Source organism: Salmo salar, chromosome 24, assembly GCF_965601325.2.
Source record: "Salmo salar chromosome 24, fSalSal1, whole genome shotgun sequence".
NCBI classification, from domain to species: domain Eukaryota; kingdom Metazoa; phylum Chordata; class Actinopteri; order Salmoniformes; family Salmonidae; genus Salmo; species Salmo salar.
In genome coordinates, this window is record NC_138314.1 from 49,956,203 (window position 1) to 49,978,253 (window position 22,051).

Sequence of the window (22,051 nt, forward strand, 5' to 3'; positions counted from 1 at the left end):
TAGCAGTGATTTCTGGACTAAAGCCCCACATTAAACCCTTCTCTAGTAGCAGTGATATCTGGACTAAAGCCCAACATTAAACCCTTCTCTACTAGCAGTGATAGCTGGACTAAAGCCCCACATTAAACCCTTCTCTAGTAGCAGTGATATCTGGACTAAAGCCCCACATTAAACCCTTCTCTAGTAGCAGTGATATCTGGACTAAAGCCCCACATTAAACCCTTCTCTACTAGCAGTGATATCTGGACTAAAGCCCCACATTAAACCCTTCTCTACGAGCAGTGATATCTGGACTAAAGCCCCACATTAAACCCTTCTCTACTAGCAGTGATAGCTGGACTAAAGCCCAACATTAAACCCTTCTCTAGTAGCAGTGATATCTGGACTAAAGCCCCACATTAAACCCTTCTCTAGTAGCAGTGATATCTGGACTAAAGCCCCACATTAAACCCTTCTCTAGTAGCAGTGATATCTGGACTAAAGCCCCACATTAAACCCTTCTCTACTAGCAGTGATATCTGGACTAAAGCCCCACATTAAACCCTTCTCTACTAGCAGTGATATCTGGACTAAAGCCCCACATTAAACCCTTCTCTACTAGCAGTGATAGCTGGACTAAAGCCCCACATTAAAGCCTTCTCTACTAGCAGTGATAGCTGGACTAAAGCCCCACATTAAACCCTTCTCTAGTAGCAGTGATAGCTGGACTAAATCCCCACATTAAACCCTTCTCTACTAGCAGTGATAGCTGGACTAAAGCCCCACATTAAACCCTTCTCTAGTAGCAGTGATATCTGGACTAAAGCCCCACATTAAACCCTTCTCTAGTAGCAGTGATATCTGGACTAAAGCCCCACATTAAACCCTTCTCTAGTAGCAGTGATATCTGGACTAAAGCCCCACATTAAACCCTTCTCTACTAGCAGTGATATCTGGACTAAAGCCCCACATTAAACCCTTCTCTACGAGCAGTGATATCTGGACTAAAGCCCCACATTAAACCCTTCTCTACTAGCAGTGATAGCTGGACTAAAGCCCAACATTAAACCCTTCTCTAGTAGCAGTGATATCTGGACTAAAGCCCCACATTAAACCCTTCTCTAGTAGCAGTGATATCTGGACTAAAGCCCCACATTAAACCCTTCTCTAGTAGCAGTGATATCTGGACTAAAGCCCCACATTAAACCCTTCTCTACTAGCAGTGATATCTGGACTAAAGCCCCACATTAAACCCTTCTCTACTAGCAGTGATATCTGGACTAAAGCCCCACATTAAACCCTTCTCTACTAGCAGTGATAGCTGGACTAAAGCCCCACATTAAAGCCTTCTCTACTAGCAGTGATAGCTGGACTAAAGCCCCACATTAAACCCTTCTCTAGTAGCAGTGATAGCTGGACTAAATCCCCACATTAAACCCTTCTCTACGAGCAGTGATATCTGGACTAAAGCCCCACATTAAACCCTTCTCTACTAGCAGTGATAGCTGGACTAAAGCCCAACATTAAACCCTTCTCTAGTAGCAGTGATATCTGGACTAAAGCCCCACATTAAACCCTTCTCTAGTAGCAGTGATATCTGGACTAAAGCCCCACATTAAACCCTTCTCTAGTAGCAGTGATATCTGGACTAAAGCCCCACATTAAACCCTTCTCTACTAGCAGTGATATCTGGACTAAAGCCCCACATTAAACCCTTCTCTACTAGCAGTGATATCTGGACTAAAGCCCCACATTAAACCCTTCTCTACTAGCAGTGATAGCTGGACTAAAGCCCCACATTAAAGCCTTCTCTACTAGCAGTGATAGCTGGACTAAAGCCCCACATTAAACCCTTCTCTAGTAGCAGTGATAGCTGGACTAAATCCCCACATTAAACCCTTCTCTACTAGCAGTGATAGCTGGACTAAAGCCCCACATTAAACCCTTCTCTACTAGCAGTGATAGCTGGACTAAAGCCCCACATTAAAGCCTTCTCTAGTAGCAGTGATAGCTGGACTAAAGCCCCACATTAAACCCTTATCTACTAGCAGTGATATCTGGACTAAAGCCCCACATTAAACCCTTATCTAGTAGCAGTGATATCTGGACTAAAGCCCCACATTAAACCCTTATCTAGTAGCAGTGATATCTGGACTAAAGCCCCACATTAAACCCTTCTCTACTAGCAGTGATAGCTGGACTAAAGCCCCACATTAAACCCTTCTCTACTAGCAGTGATAGCTGGACTAAAGCCCAACATTAAACCCTTCTCTACTAGCAGTGATAGCTGGACTAAAGCCCCACATTAAACCCTTCTCTAGTAGCAGTGATAGCTGGACTAAAGCCCCACATTAAACCCTTCTCTACTAGCAGTGATAGCTGGACTAAAGCCCCACATTAAACCCTTCTCTAGTAGCAGTGATATCTGGACTAAAGCCCCACATTAAAGCCTTCTCTACTAGCAGTGATAGCTGGACTAAAGCCCCACATTAAAGCCTTCTCTAGTAGCAGTGATAGCTGGACTAAATCCCCACATTAAAGCCTTCTCTACTAGCAGCGACAGCTGGACTAAAGCCCCACATTAAAGCCTTCTCTACTAGCAGCGATAGCTGGACTAAAGCCCCACATTAAAGCCTTCTCTACTAGCAGCGATAGCTGGACTAAAGCCCCACATTAAACCCTTCTCTACGAGCAGTGATATCTGGACTAAAGCCCCACATTAAACCCTTCTCTACTAGCAGTGATATCTGGACTAAAGCCCCACATTAAACCCTTCTCTACTAGCAGTGATATCTGGACTAAAGCCCCACATTAAACCCTTCTCTACTAGCAGTGATATCTGGACTAAATCCCCACATTAAACCCTTCTCTACTAGCAGTGATAGCTGGACTAAAGCCCCACATTAAACCCTTCTCTACTAGCAGTGATAGCTGGACTAAAGCCCCACATTAAAGCCTTCTCTACTAGCAGCGATAGCTGGACTAAAGCCCCACATTAAAGCCTTCTCTACTAGCAGCGATAGCTGGACTAAAGCCCCACATTAAACCCTTATCTAGTAGCAGTGATAGCTGGACTAAAGCCCCACATTAAAGCCTTCTCTACTAGCAGCGATAGCTGGACTAAAGCCCAACATTAAACCCTTCTCTACTAGCAGTGATATCTGGACTAAAGCCCCACATTAAAACCTTCTCTTAAAATGACAACAGTGTTGGGTTTGTGGTGTTTGTAGATGTCAGTGGTAGAGTGGTTGGTTGCCGTAGAGACGAGGCGTCATGGTAATGGCAGTCAGACAGGGACAGCAGAAATATAGGCGCCATGATGGGAAACATTTTGACACTAATCACTACAGGGTTAAAGGTCAGGGAGTGAGGGGTCAAACACACACACACACCTCTACCAACAGGTCCTACAGGTCAAACACATAACGTTGTTCCACCTCTCTCTCTCTAACATTGGGAACGTCGGTCCACCTCTCTCTCTCTAACGTCGGTCCACCTCTCTCTCTCTAACGTTGGTCCACCTCTCTCTCTAACGTCGGTCCACCTCTCTCTCTCTAACGTCGGTCCACCTCTCTCTCTAACGTTGGTCCACCTCTCTCTCTAACGTCGGTCCACCTCTCTCTCTCTCTAACATTGGGAACGTCGGTCCACCTCTCTCTCTCTAACATTGGGAACGTCGGTCCACCTCTCTCTCTCTAACATTGGGAACGTCGGTCCACCTCTCTCTCTCTAACATTGGGAACGTCGGTCCACCTCTCTCTCTCTAACATTGGGAACGTCGGTCCACCTCTCTCTCTCTAACATTGGGAACGTCGGTCCACCTCTCTCTCTCTAACATTGGGAACGTCGGTCCACCTCTCTCTCTCTAACATTGGGAACGTCGGTCCACCTCTCTCTCTCTAACATTGGGAACGTCGGTCCACCTCTCTCTCTCTAACATTGGGAACGTCGGTCCACCTCTCTCTCTCTAACATTGGGAACGTCGGTCCACCTCTCTCTCTCTAACATTGGGAACGTCGGTCCACCTCTCTCTCTCTAACATTGGGAACGTTGGTCCACCTCTCTCTCTCTAACATTGGGAACGTTGTTAGCTAGCACTTAGCACTTTATTTTTTGCCACGTAAAATGTTTTGAAAAAAAAACACCAGAGATTCTTATTGGACGAATACAAGGTAGGTCCCTCCCTCCTGGTTTGGTTTCTAGTGACGACACGCTGGTTGGTTGGTTGAGCTGTCAGTCAGAACAACTTCCTCCTGTCCTGACCTGACTACAGGGTTAATATGATCTCATTCAGACACACTGAACAGCTAATCTATGAGCTCTATTAACAGATTAAAAAAGGGACAGCTTGTACCTTGTATTGACTCACTGGGACTGTCCTGGCTGGATCCCAGACCTGCCTCATCCAGCCAGGACAGAGATGACCAGTGAGACTTTATGAACTAAACTGACATGAAGCCGTGTTATGGAAGGGGTGAAGAGGTGGCTTGCTGTCCACAGGAAGCTCACTGATACACAACACACACACACACACACACACACACACACACACACACACACCAGGGATCAAGGCTACATTCCAGCTTCCTTACATCATCGCAGGACACACACACACACTTGTACAAACACGCTCGTACAAAACACACACTCCAGGGTTCTGTCCAAAGAATGTACGAGAGGCGCTGCGACCCCTTGTGGAATTGGCTGCCCCACTTCGTAAACATTTCAGAGCCATCGCCTACACCTCTGAAAAACATCTAGCCCGAAACTGCCTTGCATTTCTAGTATAAATTACAACTGTACATATGATTCCATATGATCAAGATAAACAAACTAACGCTATAAAGCGACATGGACCTACTCCCAGTGAGCTGTGGTGTTAACACAGCCAGCCAGTCACAGTGCTCCCTCCATGTAAATATTAACACAGCCAGAGTCACAGTGCTCCCTCCATGTAAATATTAACACAGCCAGAGTCACAGTGCTCCCTCCATGTAAATATTAACACAGCCAGAGTCACAGTGCTCCCTCCATGTAAATATTAACACAGCCAGCCAGTCACAGTGCTCCCTCCATGTAAATATTAACACAGCCAGCCAGTCACAGTGCTCCCTCCATGTAAATATTAACACAGCCAGCCAGTCACAGTGCTCCCTCCATGTAAATATTAACACAGCCAGCCAGAGTCACAGTGCTCCCTCCATGTAAATATTAACACAGCCAGCCAGTCACAGTGCTACCTCCATGTAAATATTAACACAGCCAGCCAGTCACAGTGCTCCCTCCATGTAAATATTAACACAGCCAGCCAGTCACAGTGCTCCTCCATGTAAATATTAACACAGCCAGCCAGTGACAGTGCTCCCTCAATGTAAATATTAACACAGCAAGAGTCACAGTGCTCCCTCCATGTAAATATTAACACAGCCAGCCAGTCACAGTGCTCCCTCCATGTAAATATTAACACAGCCAGCCAGTCACAGTGCTCCCTCCATGTAAATATTAACACAGCCAGCCAGGCACAGTGCTCCCTCCGTGTAAATATTAACACAGCCAGCCAGTCACAGTGCTCCCTCCATGTAAATATTAACACAGCCAGCCAGAGTCACAGTGCTCCCTCCATGTAAATATTAACACAGCCAGCCAGTCACAGTGCTCCCTCCATGTAAATATTAACACAGCCAGCCAGTCACAGTGCTCCCTCCATGTAAATATTAACACAGCCAGCCAGTCACAGTGCTCCCTCCATGTAAATATTAACACAGCCAGCCAGTCACAGTGCTCCCTCCATGTAAATATTAACACAGCCAGCCAGTCACAGTGCTCCCTCCATGTAAATATTAACACAGCCAGCCAGTCACAGTGCTCCCTCCATGTAAATATTAACACAGCCAGCCAGTCACAGTGCTCCCTCCATGTAAATATTAATACAGCCAGAGTCACAGTGCTCCCTCCATGTAAATATTAACACAGCCAGCCAGTCACAGTGCTCTCTCCATGTAAATATTAACACAGCCAGCCAGTCACAGTGCTCCCTCCATGTAAATATTAACACAGCCAGCCAGTCACAGTGCTCCCTCCATGTAAATATTAATACAGCCAGCCAGTCACAGTGCTCCCTCCATGTAAATATTCATACAGCCAGCCAGAGTCACAGTGCTCCCTCCATGTAAATATTCATACAGCCAGCCAGAGTCACAGTGCTCCCTCCATGTAAATATTAATACAGCCAGCCAGAGTCACAGTGCTCCCTCCATGTAAATATTAATACAGCCAGCCAGAGTCACAGTGCTCCCTCCATGTAAATATTAATACATACAGCCAGAGTCACAGTGCTCCCTCCATGTAAATATTAATACATACAGCCAGCCAGAGTCACAGTGCTCTCTCCATGTAAATATTAATACAGCCAGCCAGAGTCACAGTGCTCTCTCCATGTAAATATTAACACAGCCAGCCAGAGTCACAGGGCTCTCTCCATGTAAATATTAATACAGCCAGCCAGAGTCACAGTGCTCCCTCCATGTAAATATTAACACAGCCAGAGTCACAGTGCTCTCTCCATGTAAATATTAATACAGCCAGCCAGAGTCACAGTGCTCCCTCCATGTAAATATTAATACAGCCAGCCAGTCACAGTGCTCCCTCCATGTAAATATTAATACAGCCAGCCAGAGTCACAGTGCTCCCTCCATGTAAATATTAATACAGCCAGAGTCACAGTGCTCTCTCCATGTAAATATTAATACAGCCAGAGTCACAGTGCTCTCTCCATGTAAATATTAATACAGCCAGCCAGAGTCACAGTGCTCCCTCCATGTAAATATTAACACAGCCAGAGTCACAGTGCTCTCTCCATGTAAATATTAATACAGCCAGCCAGAGTCACAGTGCTCCCTCCATGTAAATATTAATACAGCCAGCCAGAGTCACAGTGCTCTCTCCATGTAAATATTAATACAGCCAGCCAGAGTCACAGTGCTCTCTCCATGTAAATATTAACACAGCCAGCCAGAGTCACAGGGCTCTCTCCATGTAAATATTAATACAGCCAGCCAGAGTCACAGTGCTCCCTCCATGTAAATATTAACACAGCCAGAGTCACAGTGCTCTCTCCATGTAAATATTAATACAGCCAGCCAGAGTCACAGTGCTCCCTCCATGTAAATATTAATACAGCCAGCCAGTCACAGTGCTCCCTCCATGTAAATATTAATACAGCCAGCCAGAGTCACAGTGCTCCCTCCATGTAAATATTAATACAGCCAGAGTCACAGTGCTCTCTCCATGTAAATATTAATACAGCCAGAGTCACAGTGCTCTCTCCATGTAAATATTAATACAGCCAGCCAGAGTCACAGTGCTCCCTCCATGTAAATATTAACACAGCCAGAGTCACAGTGCTCTCTCCATGTAAATATTAATACAGCCAGCCAGAGTCACAGTGCTCCCTCCATGTAAATATTAATACAGCCAGCCAGAGTCACAGTGCTCCCTCCATGTAAATATTAATACAGCCAGCCAGAGTCACAGTGCTCCCTCCATGTAAATATTAATACAGCCAGCCAGTCACAGTGCTCCCTCCATGTAAATATTAATACAGCCAGCCAGAGTCACAGTGCTCCCTCCATGTAAATATTAATACAGCCAGCCAGAGTCACAGCGCTCCCTCCATGTAAATATTAACACAGCCAGCCAGAGTCACAGCGCTCCCTCCATGTAAATATTAATACAGCCAGCCAGAGTCACAGCGCTCCCTCCATGTAAATATTAATACAGCCAGCCAGAGTCACAGTGCTCCCTCCATGTAAATATTAATACAGCCAGCCAGAGTCACAGTGCTCCCTCCATGTAAATATTAATACAGCCAGCCAGAGTCACAGTGCTCCCTCCATGTAAATATTAATACAGCCAGCCAGAGTCACAGTGCTCCCTCCATGTAAATATTCATACAGCCAGCCAGAGTCACAGTGCTCCCTCCATGTAAATATTAATACAGCCAGCCAGAGTCACAGTGCTCCCTCCATGTAAATATTAATACATACAGCCAGAGTCACAGTGCTCCCTCCATGTAAATATTAATACATACAGCCAGCCAGAGTCACAGTGCTCTCTCCATGTAAATATTAATACAGCCAGCCAGAGTCACAGTGCTCTCTCCATGTAAATATTAACACAGCCAGCCAGAGTCACAGTGCTCTCTCCATGTAAATATTAATACAGCCAGCCAGAGTCACAGTGCTCCCTCCATGTAAATATTAACACAGCCAGAGTCACAGTGCTCTCTCCATGTAAATATTAATACAGCCAGCCAGAGTCACAGTGCTCCCTCCATGTAAATATTAATACAGCCAGCCAGTCCCAGTGCTCCCTCCATGTAAATATTAATACAGCCAGCCAGAGTCACAGTGCTCCCTCCATGTAAATATTAATACAGCCAGAGTCACAGTGCTCTCTCCATGTAAATATTAATACAGCCAGAGTCACAGTGCTCTCTCCATGTAAATATTAATACAGCCAGCCAGAGTCACAGTGCTCCCTCCATGTAAATATTAACACAGCCAGAGTCACAGTGCTCTCTCCATGTAAATATTAATACAGCCAGCCAGAGTCACAGTGCTCCCTCCATGTAAATATGAATACAGCCAGCCAGAGTCACAGTGCTCCCTCCATGTAAATATTAATACAGCCAGCCAGAGTCACAGTGCTCCCTCCATGTAAATATTAATACAGCCAGCCAGTCACAGTGCTCCCTCCATGTAAATATTAATACAGCCAGCCAGAGTCACAGTGCTCCCTCCATGTAAATATTAATACAGCCAGCCAGAGTCACAGCGCTCCCTCCATGTAAATATTAACACAGCCAGCCAGAGTCACAGCGCTCCCTCCATGTAAATATTAATACAGCCAGCCAGAGTCACAGCGCTCCCTCCATGTAAATATTAATACAGCCAGCCAGAGTCACAGTGCTCCCTCCATGTAAATATTAATACAGCCAGCCAGAGTCACAGTGCTCCCTCCATGTAAATATTAATACGCCAGAGTCACAGTGGCATAAAAACAAAACGCATTTTCCCACCAGAGATGTGTTTCCATCGAATTGACTTGTTTCAGATAAAAGTCTGAGTGACGAGGTAGCGCACATAAAATAAGTTTTACAGGTAAATTCCCACATACTGAATAAAAAACCCAAGTTAAATGGGTTTCCATGGAATTTTACAGTCTACTGATGGTCACAGAGAACACTGTTATAGCCAGATCTACACCATGAGGTCATTATTAATGGACAAACACACGCTCTCTGGTCAACAGTGGTATCTACACCATGAGGTCATTATTAATGGACAAACACACGCTCTCTGGTCAACAGTGGTATGTACACCATGAGGTCATTATTAATGGACAAACACACGCTCTCTGGTCAACAGTGTCCTAACTTATTCCATCTGCAGCCTAATAAACTGTCCTAACTTATTCCATCTGCAGCCTAATAAACTGCCGGAAGTTATTCCATCTGCAGCCTAATAAACTGCCGTAACTTATTCCATCTGCAGCCTAATAAACTGTCCTAACTTATTCCATCTGCAGCCTAATAAACTGTCCTAAATTATTCCATCTGCAGCCTAATAAACTGCCGGAAGTTTTTCCATCTGCAGCCTACTAAACTGTCGGAACTTATTCCACCTGCAGCCTAATAAACTGCCGTAACTTATTCCATCTGCAGCCTAATAAACTGTCCTAACTTAGTCCATCTGCAGCCTACTAAACTGTCGGAACTTATTCCATCTGCAGCCTAATAAACTGTCCTAACTTATTCCATCTGCAGCCTAATAAACTGCCCTAACTTATTCCATCTGCAGCCTAATAAACTGTCCTAAATTATTCCATCTGCAGCCTAATAAACTGCCGGAAGTTATTCCATCTGCAGCCTAATAAACTGCCGTAACTTATTCCATCTGCAGCCTAATAAACTGTCCTAACTTATTCCATCTGCAGCCTAATAAACTGTCCTAAATTATTCCATCTGCAGCCTAATAAACTGCCGGAAGTTTTTCCATCTGCAGCCTACTAAACTGTCGGAACTTATTCCACCTGCAGCCTAATAAACTGCCGTAACTTATTCCATCTGCAGCCTAATAAACTGTCCTAACTTAGTCCATCTGCAGCCTACTAAACTGTCGGAACTTATTCCATCTGCAGCCTAATAAACTGTCCTAACTTATTCCATCTGCAGCCTAATAAACTGTCCTAACTTATTCCATCTGCAGCCTAATAAACTGTCCTAACTTATTCCATCTGCAGCCTAATAAACTGTCCTAACTTCTTCCATCTGCAGCCTAATAAACTGCCGTAACTTATTCCATCTGCAGCCTAATAAACTGTCGTAACTTATTCCATCTGCAGCCTACTAAACTGTCGTAACTTATTCCATCTGCAGCCTAATAAACTGCCGGAAGTTATTCCATCTGCAGCCTAATAAACTGCCGTAACTTATTCCATCTGCAGCCTAATAAACTGTCCTAACTTATTCCATCTGCAGCCTAATAAACTGTCCTAAATTATTCCATCTGCAGCCTAATAAACTGCCGGAAGTTTTTCCATCTGCAGCCTACTAAACTGTCGGAACTTATTCCACCTGCAGCCTAATAAACTGCCGTAACTTATTCCATCTGCAGCCTAATAAACTGTCCTAACTTAGTCCATCTGCAGCCTACTAAACTGTCGGAACTTATTCCATCTGCAGCCTAATAAACTGTCCTAACTTATTCCATCTGCAGCCTAATAAACTGTCCTAACTTCTTCCATCTGCAGCCTAATAAACTGTCCTAACTTCTTCCATCTGCAGCCTAATAAACTGCCGTAACTTATTCCATCTGCAGCCTAATAAACTGTCGTAACTTATTCCATCTGCAGCCTAATAAACTGTCCTAACTTATTCCATCTGCAGCCTAATAAACTGTCCTAACTTATTCCATCTGCAGCCTACTAAACTGTCCTAACTTATTCCATCTGCAGCCTAATAAACTGTCCTAACTTATTCCATCTGCAGCCTAATAAACTGTCCTAACTTATTCCATCTGCAGCCTACTAAACTGTCGTAACTTATTCCATCTGCAGCCTAATAAACTGCCGTAACTTCTTCCATCTGCAGCCTAATAAACTGCCGTAACTTCTTCCATCTGCAGCCTACTAAACTGTCGTAACTTATTCCATCTGCAGCCTAATAAACTGCCGTAACTTCTTCCATCTGCAGCCTAATAAACTGCCGTAACTTCTTCCATCTGCAGCCTAATAAAGTGCATGTTTGACCAGTCAGGACAGGACCAAACATGTCACTGCGTGACTCCAAGCCTACTTACTTCCACCGACATTTTACCATCAAAAAGATCCACCTTGTCTAGTTTACCAACAAAACAAATGTGTTTCCAGCAGGCTTGTCATGACATTTTCTATCCGACATGTACTTTAATCACATAAAAAAAGGTTGGATGGAAACCTGGTTAATTACACAGTTTGCTCACTTTTTGGCACATGCAGATTGGGGCCAATAGGCAGATAACACTCACAGACCCAGTACGGGTAACAGAGACCCAGACAGAGACCCAGTACGGGTAACAGAGACCCAGTACGGCTAACAGAGACCCAGACAGAGACCCAGTACGGGTAACAGAGACCCAGACAGAGACCCAGTACGGGTAACAGAGACCCAGTACGGCTAACAGAGACCCAGTACGGGTAACAGAGACCCAGACAGAGACCCAGACAGAGACCCAGACAGAGACCCAGTACGGCTAACAGAGACCCAGTACGGGTAACAGAGACCCAGTACGGGTAACAGAGACCCAGACAGAGACCCAGTACGGGTAACAGAGACCCAGTACGGGTAACAGAGACCCAGTACGGGTAACAGAGACCCAGACAGAGACCCAGTACGGGTAACAGAGACCCAGTACGGGTAACAGAGACCCAGTACGGGTAACAGAGACCCAGACAGAGACCCAGTACGGGTAACAGAGACCCAGACAGAGACCCAGACAGAGACCCAGTACGGGTAACAGAGACCCAGACAGAGACCCAGTACGGGTAACAGAGACCCAGTACGGGTAACAGAGACCCAGACAGAGACCCAGTACGGGTAACAGAGACCCAGTACGGGTAACAGAGACCCAGTACGGGTAACAGAGACCCAGTACGGGTAACAGAGACCCAGTACGGGTAACAGAGACCCAGTACGGGTAACAGGACAGTTACAGACCAGCCTAAACCAGTGTGAATCCTTCCTGAAGACTCTATACGGACCAGCCTAAACCAGTGTGAATCCTTTCCTGAAAGACCAGCCAAAACCAGCAGTATGGCTAGTCTACTTTTCTGTCCTTCCAAAATTAGGAGTAGTATGGAAGAAAAAAAACCTCTGTGATTCTGTGTTCACACAGGGAAAGGTGAGTGATTAGGTGAGTGATTAGGTGAGTGATTAGGGAGGGTTGGTGTGTGTGTTTGCTCAGTGCAGGAGGGAGGCTGGGAGGGGCAAGCTGGGAAATGCAGAGAGAGTGCCAAGTGCAGTCATGTGGCTCCCTGCCTGCCTGGCTCCACTGAGACATAGCTTGCATCCCAAATGACACACTTTTCCCTATGTAGTGCACTCCTTTTGACCAGGGCCCATAGGGCATAGCCATAGCCTAAACCCTGGCCTTCTCACTTGTTCCTGCAGGAGGGTGGAATTCAAGGAAGCATGCAACTAAAACCTACAGTCAGGGGTTGTTTCATGACAGGGCCCACACACCCCTCTCTTTCTACCCCTCTCTCTCTCCCTCCCTCCCTCCCTCCCCTTCTCCCTCTCTCTCCCTCTTTCTACCCTTTTCCCTCTAGAAGAACAGATGGGTCTCCTCACAGTACCTGGGACTAGAAGAACAGATGGGTCTCCTCAGTACCTGGGACTAGAAGAACAGATGTCTCCTCAGTACCTGGGACTAGAAGAACAGATGTCTCCTCAGTACCTGGGACTAGAAGAACAGATGGGTCTCCTCACAGTACCTGGGACTAGAAGAACAGATGGGTCTCCTCACAGTACCTGGGACTAGAAGAACAGATGTCTCCTCACAGTACCTGGGACTAGAAGAACAGATGGGTCTCCTCACAGTACCTGGGACTAGAAGAACAGATGGGTCTCCTCAGTACCTGGGACTAGAAGAACAGATGGGTCTCCTCACAGTACCTGGGACTAGAAGAACAGATGGGTCTCCTCACAGTACCTGGGACTAGAAGAACAGATGGGTCTCCTCACAGTACCTGGGACTAGAAGAACAGATGGGTCTCCTCACAGTACCTGGGACTAGAAGAACAGATGGGTCTCCTCACAGTACCTGGGACTAGAAGAACAGATGGGTCTCCTCACAGTACCTGGGACTAGAAGAACAGATGGGTCTCCTCACAGTACCTGGGACTAGAAGAACAGATGGGTCTCCTCAGTACCTGGGACTAGAAGAACAGATGGGTCTCCTCACAGTACCTGGGACTAGAAGAACAGATGGGTCTCCTCACAGTACCTGGGACTAGAAGAACAGATGGGTCTCCTCACAGTACCTGGGACTAGAAGAACAGATGGGTCTCCTCACAGTACCTGGGACTAGAAGAACAGATGGGTCTCCTCACAGTACCTGGGACTAGAAGAACAGATGGGTCTCCTCACAGTACCTGGGACTAGAAGAACAGATGGGTCTCCTCACAGTACCTGGGACTAGAAGAACAGATGGGTCTCCTCACAGTACCTGGGACTAGAAGAACAGATGGGTCTCCTCACAGTACCTGGGACTAGAAGAACAGATGGGTCTCCTCACAGTACCTGGGACTAGAAGAACAGATGGGTCTCCTCACAGTACCTGGGACTAGAAGAACAGATGGGTCTCCTCACAGTACCTGGGACTAGAAGAACAGATGGGTCTCCTCACAGTACCTGGGACTAGAAGAACAGATGGGTCTCCTCACAGTACCTGGGACTAGAAGAACAGATGGGTCTCCTCACAGTACCTGGGACTAGAAGAACAGATGTCTCCTCACAGTACCTGGGACTAGAAGAACAGATGTCTCCTCAGTACCTGGGACTAGAAGAACAGATGTCTCCTCACAGTACCTGGGACTAGAAGAACAGATGGGTCTCCTCACAGTACCTGGGACTAGAAGAACAGATGGGTCTCCTCACAGTACCTGGGACTAGAAGAACAGATGGGTCTCCTCACAGTACCTGGGACTAGAAGAACAGATGGGTCTCCTCACAGTACCTGGGACTAGAAGAACAGATGGGTCTCCTCACAGTACCTGGGACTAGAAGAACAGATGGGTCTCCTCACAGTACCTGGGACTAGAAGAACAGATGGGTCTCCTCACAGTACCTGGGACTAGAAGAACAGATGGGTCTCCTCACAGTACCTGGGACTAGAAGAACAGATGGGTCTCCTCACAGTACCTGGGACTAGAAGAACAGATGGGTCTCCTCACAGTACCTGGGACTAGAAGAACAGATGGGTCTCCTCACAGTACCTGGGACTAGAAGAACAGATGGGTCTCCTCACAGTACCTGGGACTAGAAGAACAGATGGGTCTCCTCACAGTACCTGGGACTAGAAGAACAGATGTCTCCTCACAGTACCTGGGACTAGAAGAACAGATGTCTCCTCAGTACCTGGGACTAGAAGAACAGATGTCTCCTCACAGTACCTGGGACTAGAAGAACAGATGGGTCTCCTCACAGTACCTGGGACTAGAAGAACAGATGGGTCTCCTCACAGTACCTGGGACTAGAAGAACAGATGGGTCTCCTCAGTACCTGGGACTAGAAGAACAGATGGGTCTCCTCACAGTACCTGGGACTAGAAGAACAGATGGGTCTCCTCACAGTACCTGGGACTAGAAGAACAGATGTCTCCTCAGTACCTGGGACTAGAAGAACAGATGGGTCTCCTCACAGTACCTGGGACTAGAAGAACAGATGGGTCTCCTCAGTACCTGGGACTAGAAGAACAGATGTCTCCTCACAGTACCTGGGACTAGAAGAACAGATGGGTCTCCTCACAGTACCTGGGACTAGAAGAACAGATGGGTCTCCTCACAGTACCTGGGACTAGAAGAACAGATGGGTCTCCTCACAGTACCTGGGACTAGAAGAACAGATGGGTCTCCTCAGTACCTGGGACTAGAAGAACAGATGTCTCCTCACAGTACCTGGGACTAGAAGAACAGATGGGTCTCCTCACAGTACCTGGGACTAGAAGAACAGATGGGTCTCCTCACAGTACCTGGGACTAGAAGAACAGATGGGTCTCCTCAGTACCTGGGACTAGAAGAACAGATGGGTCTCCTCACAGTACCTGGGACTAGAAGAACAGATGGGTCTCCTCACAGTACCTGGGACTAGAAGAACAGATGTCTCCTCACAGTACCTGGGACTAGAAGAACAGATGGGTCTCCTCACAGTACCTGGGACTAGAAGAACAGATGGGTCTCCTCACAGTACCTGGGACTAGAAGAACAGATGGGTCTCCTCACAGTACCTGGGACTAGAAGAACAGATGGGTCTCCTCACAGTACCTGGGACTAGAAGAACAGATGGGTCTCCTCACAGTACCTGGGACTAGAAGAACAGATGTCTCCTCAGTACCTGGGACTAGAAGAACAGATGGGTCTCCTCACAGTACCTGGGACTAGAAGAACAGATGGGTCTCCTCAGTACCTGGGACTAGAAGAACAGATGTCTCCTCACAGTACCTGGGACTAGAAGAACAGATGGGTCTCCTCACAGTACCTGGGACTAGAAGAACAGATGGGTCTCCTCACAGTACCTGGGACTAGAAGAACAGATGGGTCTCCTCACAGTACCTGGGACTAGAAGAACAGATGGGTCTCCTCAGTACCTGGGACTAGAAGAACAGATGTCTCCTCACAGTACCTGGGACTAGAAGAACAGATGGGTCTCCTCACAGTACCTGGGACTAGAAGAACAGATGGGTCTCCTCACAGTACCTGGGACTAGAAGAACAGATGGGTCTCCTCAGTACCTGGGACTAGAAGAACAGATGGGTCTCCTCACAGTACCTGGGACTAGAAGAACAGATGGGTCTCCTCACAGTACCTGGGACTAGAAGAACAGATGTCTCCTCACAGTACCTGGGACTAGAAGAACAGATGGGTCTCCTCACAGTACCTGGGACTAGAAGAACAGATGGGTCTCCTCACAGTACCTGGGACTAGAAGAACAGATGGGTCTCCTCACAGTACCTGGGACTAGAAGAACAGATGGGTCTCCTCACAGTACCTGGGACTAGAAGAACAGATGGGTCTCCTCACAGTACCTGGGACTAGAAGAACAGATGTCTCCTCAGTACCTGGGACTAGAAGAACAGATGGGTCTCCTCACAGTACCTGGGACTAGAAGAACAGATGGGTCTCCTCAGTACCTGGGACTAGAAGAACAGATGTCTCCTCACAGTACCTGGGACTAGAAGAACAGATGGGTCTCCTCACAGTACCTGGGACTAGAAGAACAGATGGGTCTCCTCACAGTACCTGGGACTAGAAGAACAGATGGGTCTCCTCACAGTACCTGGGACTAGAAGAACAGATGGGTCTCCTCAGTACCTGGGACTAGAAGAACAGATGTCTCCTCACAGTACCTGGGACTAGAAGAACAGATGGGTCTCCTCACAGTACCTGGGACTAGAAGAACAGATGGGTCTCCTCACAGTACCTGGGACTAGAAGAACAGATGGGTCTCCTCAGTACCTGGGACTAGAAGAACAGATGGGTCTCCTCACAGTACCTGGGACTAGAAGAACAGATGGGTCTCCTCACAGTACCTGGGACTAGAAGAACAGATGGTCTCCTCACAGTACCTGGGACTAGAAGAACAGATGGGTCTCCTCAGTACCTGGGACTAGAAGAACAGATGGGTCTCCTCACAGTACCTGGGACTAGAAGAACAGATGGGTCTCCTCAGTACCTGGGACTAGAAGAACAGATGGGTCTCCTCACAGTACCTGGGACTAGAAGAACAGATGGGTCTCCTCAGTACCTGGGACTAGAAGAACAGATGGGTCTCCTCAGTACCTGGGACTAGAAGAACAGATGGGTCTCCTCAGTACCTGGGACTAGAAGAACAGATGGGTCTCCTCAGTACCTGGGACTAGAAGAACAGATGGGTCTCCTCAGTACCTGGGACTAGAAGAACAGATGGGTCTCCTCAGTACCTGGGACTAGAAGAACAGATGGGTCTCCTCAGTACCTGGGACTAGAAGAACAGATGGGTCTCCTCAGTACCTGGGACTAGAAGAACAGATGTCTCCTCACAGTACCTGGGACTAGAAGAACAGATGTCTCCTCAGTACCTGGGACTAGAAGAACAGATGTCTCCTCAGTACCTGGGACTAGAAGAACAGATGGGTCTCCTCACAGTACCTGGGACTAGAAGAACAGATGGGTCTCCTCACAGTACCTGGGACTAGAAGAACAGATGGGTCTCCTCACAGTACCTGGGACTAGAAGAACAGATGGGTCTCCTCAGTACCTGGGACTAGAAGAACAGATGGGTCTCCTCACAGTACCTGGGACTAGAAGAACAGATGGGTCTCCTCACAGTACCTGGGACTAGAAGAACAGATGGGTCTCCTCACAGTACCTGGGACTAGAAGAACAGATGGGTCTCCTCACAGTACCTGGGACTAGAAGAACAGATGGGTCTCCTCAGTACCTGGGACTAGAAGAACAGATGGGTCTCCTCAGTACCTGGGACTAGAAGAACAGATGGGTCTCCTCAGTACCTGGGACTAGAAGAACAGATGGGTCTCCTCACAGTACCTGGGACTAGAAGAACAGATGGGTCTCCTCAGTACCTGGGACTAGAAGAACAGATGTCTCCTCAGTACCTGGGACTAGAAGAACAGATGGGTCTCCTCAGTACCTGGGACTAGAAGAACAGATGGGTCTCCACAGTACCTGGGACTAGAAGAACAGATGGGTCTCCTCAGTACCTGGGACTCCATTTGCTGACACCTCCCACTGTTTCTCAATGAGCTAAAACGTACACAACCACAAAGTAAGTGTGTGTGTGTGTGTGTGTGTGTGTGTGTGTGTGTGTGTGTGTGTGTGTGTGTGTGTGTGTGTGTGTGTGTGTGTGTGTGTGTGTGTGTGAGAGAGAGAGAGAGACAGACTGCAAGTGACTACATTAACAATCTTGGTGGGACTTGCAATGTATGATGTCGACTGCTATTGAGAGAGAGATTCTATTAGAACTGGAGACTAGTGAATGAGAGATAACTAGTATCACTAGTCCTACTGTAGTTTACAACTGGAGACTAGTGAAGGAGAGAGAGAACTAGTATCACTAGTCCTACTGTAGTTTACAACTGGAGACTAGTGGAGGAGAGAGAACTAGTATCACTAGTCCTACTGTAGTTTACAACTGGAGACTAGTGGAGGAGAGAGAACCAGTAGCTGGTGAGGGTAATGCAGCATTAACACGGGGTTTAACCACAGTAGACATCCTATCGAAAGGAGAAGGTACAGAACTCCATCAGGGCTCCACATCTCAGATCCAGCATTACACTGGCCCTCACACTGGCTCTCAGACTGGCTCTCAGACTGGCCCTCAGACTGGCCCTCACACTGGCCCTCACACTGGCCCTCACACTGGCCCTCACACTGGCCCTCACACTGGCCCTCACACTGGCTCTCACACTGGCTCTCACACTGGCTCTCAGACTGGCTCTCACACTGGCTCTCACACTGGCTCTCACACTGGCTCTCACACTGGCTCTCACACTGGCTCTCAGACTGGCTCTCAGACTGGCTCTCACACTGGCCCTCACACTGGCTCTCAGACTGGCCCTCACACTGGCTCTCACACTGGCTCTCACACTGGCCCTCACACTGGCTCTCACACTGGCCCTCACACTGGCCCTCACACTGGCTCTCACACTGGCTCTCACACTGGCCCTCACACTGGCTCTCAGACTGGCCCTACACAAACGCTCTCTCCCATCAGCACCCTAATCTATCTGCAAGCGATGTCAAGATAACGTGCACGACTGTGACTTCTGCAGTTGCATGTGTTTTACCGAAACCAGCTCCCCAGTAACTCTGAAACGATGTTTAGTCTTTTCTTTATGACTAGTTGAAGGCCTACTGACAGGTTAGGACATTTGAAATTAGGTTTTAAAAAAAGCATACAGGCGTTGAGTAATTATCTTCTTAAGAGGCAGGTCGCTAGTATCCGTATCACCGACATGTAGGTTTAATGAAAAGTTTATCAAATTAAAGATACATTAATTGTCGAGTCAAAAATAGGTTATATTGATATAAAAATTGGATGACATAACTTAAAATCAAAACATGTATCACATGCGCTGTAATCCTGATTAAACCCAGTTAATGACATATATCGGTGTTTTGAGTTGACCTAAATAATATCAACCCAACACCTAGTGGATCAGAAACCGACATCCCATGTTACAGTGTAGCAGTACTGCGGATACCTCTAGCCTGTCTACTAAGTAACATGTCTGCCGTTATGGGCAGCTAGGGGGGGGGAAATATTTCTTACCACACCATTCCATAGGCGCCCTCGCCAATATAGGAGAGATTGTGGTAGCGAGGGCCGACATCGAAGGCCTGTCCTCGGACTAACTCGGCGCCGGATCCGGGGTTGGGGCCGCTGCCAACACTGGCAGATACTGCTGCTGTCGCCATTGTGAAAACTAGCTGGATTTTTTTGTTGGTTTTTTTTTTACACGTTCTTCACAGCCAGAAAGAAAAGGAGAAAAAAATCCGAAAAGTCACCGCTGTAATAACGTTATACAAACACAGTGAGACTTGATGAAGTCCTCAGTAATGGCGAAAGATAAGTAAGAAAAGTAATTCGTCCTCTCCTCGGCGCTTTCAACGTGTACAAAGGCTGAATCCACTGACTGCAATTGGTAGCTACAGCGAGAGCATGGGTGTATTCATTACGCCGGTTCTGTTGCGAAATGTTTGGTCTGTTGCAAAACCTTTTTTTGCAACAGGAAGCGTTTCCTCCCAACGTAAAACGTTTTGCAACGAAAACGAGAGCTTCTATTTGACAAATTCAGGTAAGCCCCTCCCCGTTTCCTTCCGTTTGCTCTGTTTGCTTCTTACACGGTAAACGGTTTCCGTTGCAAGACGTAATGAATACACAGAGCTGAGCCGAGCCAGAGCTCGCTCGGCTGCTGCTGCAGGAAATAACGGAGTGCGTCATGTGATCAAGGAGGCAAGACAAGATTGACAACCTGGCTGTGAGAATATCTTCAACATCACATGGATAAATCAAACTCATTATAACATAAATTACCTTTGTCTTCAGATTAGGCCCATGAGGATGAAGGTTACTAGGCACAACCCTTTAGGATAATATCAGATATTCTTACATGCAGGTCCATCTTTTTTGAATGACTGCAAATTATAGATGGACATGATTTGCCTACAACCACTTGTCCATAATGAGTATGTATTATTGTGGATTATCATGATGATAATCTGAGTATGTATTATTGTGGATTATCATGATGATAATCTGAGATTACTGAATCATTATGAGGGGTTAATCTCCAATCTTCAGGTTGAGGCAGTTGGCAGTTCCTGGAGTGCGGTGCCAGGAAAATAACCTCTCACTCAACGTCAACAAAACAAAGGAGCTGATCATGGACTTCAGGAAACAGCAGAGGGAGCACCCCCACCTTACCTTCAAATATACAAGGTGGAAGTTCTGCCATAGTGCTTACTATACTCTCAGATCTACCACTGTCTAGGACCTAGGAAGGGTCTATGGTTGTCTACCAGTATCTATGACCTAGGAAGGGTCTATGGTTGTCTACCAGTATCTATGACCTAGGAAGGGTCTATGGTTGTCTACCAGTATCTATGACCTAGGAAGGGTCTATGGTTGTCCACCAGTATAGTGGTCACAGAGAAAATGTGCATTTTGTGCAGCGTGTATTTTGTGCAGCGTGCATTTTGAGCAGCGTGCATTTTGAGCAGCGTGCATTTTGTGCAGCGTGCATTTTGTGCAGCGTGCATTTTGAGCAGCGTGCATTTTGTGCAGCGTGCATTTTGAGCAGCGTGCATTTTGTGCTGCGTGCATTTTGTTCTGTCTGCGACTACATTGGAAAACAAACATACAGGTAGAAGAATGAATGTGGTCAAAGTCACAGGTAGTGGTTGGTTTTGCGATGGTCATTATGGCCAAACAGTTCTATTTTTGTTTCATCAGACCAGAGGACATTTCTCCAAAATGTACGATCTTTGTCCCCATGTGCAGTTGCAAACTGTAGTCTGGCTTTTTTATGGCGGTTTTGGAGCAGTGGCTTCTTCCTTGCTGAGCGGCCTTTCAGGTTATGTCGATATAGGACTCGTTTTACTGTGGATATAGATACTTTTGTACCCGTTTCCTCCAGCATCTTCACAAGGTCCTTTGCTGTTGTTCTGGGATTGATTTGCACTTTTCACACCAAAGTACCTTCATCTCTAGGAGACAGAACGCGTCTCCTTCCTGAGCGGTATGACGGCTGTGTGGTCCCATGGTGTTTATACTTGCGTACTATTGTTTGTACAGATGAACGTGGTACCTTCAGGCGTTTGGAAATTGCTCCCAAGGATGAACCAGACTTGTGGAGGTCTACATTTTTTTTTCTCAGGTCTTGGCTGATTTCTTTTGATTTTCCCATGATGTCAAGTAAAGAGGCACTGAGTTTGAAGGTAGGCCTTGAAATACATCCACAGGTACACCTCCAATTGACTCAAATGATGTCAATTAGCCTATCAGAAGCTTCTAAAGCCATGACATCATTTTCTGGAATTTTCCCGCTGATTAAAGGCACAGTCAACTTAGTGTATGGAAACTTCTGATCCACTGGAATTGTGATACAGTGAATTATAAGTGAAATAATCTGTCTGGAAACAATTGTTGTTAAAATTACTTGTGTCATGCACAAAGTAGATGTCCTAACCGACTTGCCAAAACTATAGTTTGTTAACAAGACATTTGTGGAGTGGTTGAAAAACGAGTTTTAAT

At 46.6% G+C, this 22,051-nt stretch overlaps 1 protein-coding gene across 1 annotated transcript in view; it reads right to left on the minus strand.

The window, feature by feature from the left end:
- The window catches only part of LOC123730405 (mitogen-activated protein kinase 1), an 88,281-nt gene extending 68,184 nt beyond the window's left edge, over positions 1–20,097 (minus strand). The window contains exon 1 of the mRNA XM_082968758.1: positions 19,568–20,097. Coding sequence (XP_082824884.1) covers positions 19,568–19,713 — 146 coding nt within the window. The 5' untranslated portion in view covers positions 19,714–20,097. The remainder of the gene's footprint in view (positions 1–19,567) is intronic.
- Positions 20,098–22,051: the final 1,954 nt, after the last annotated feature.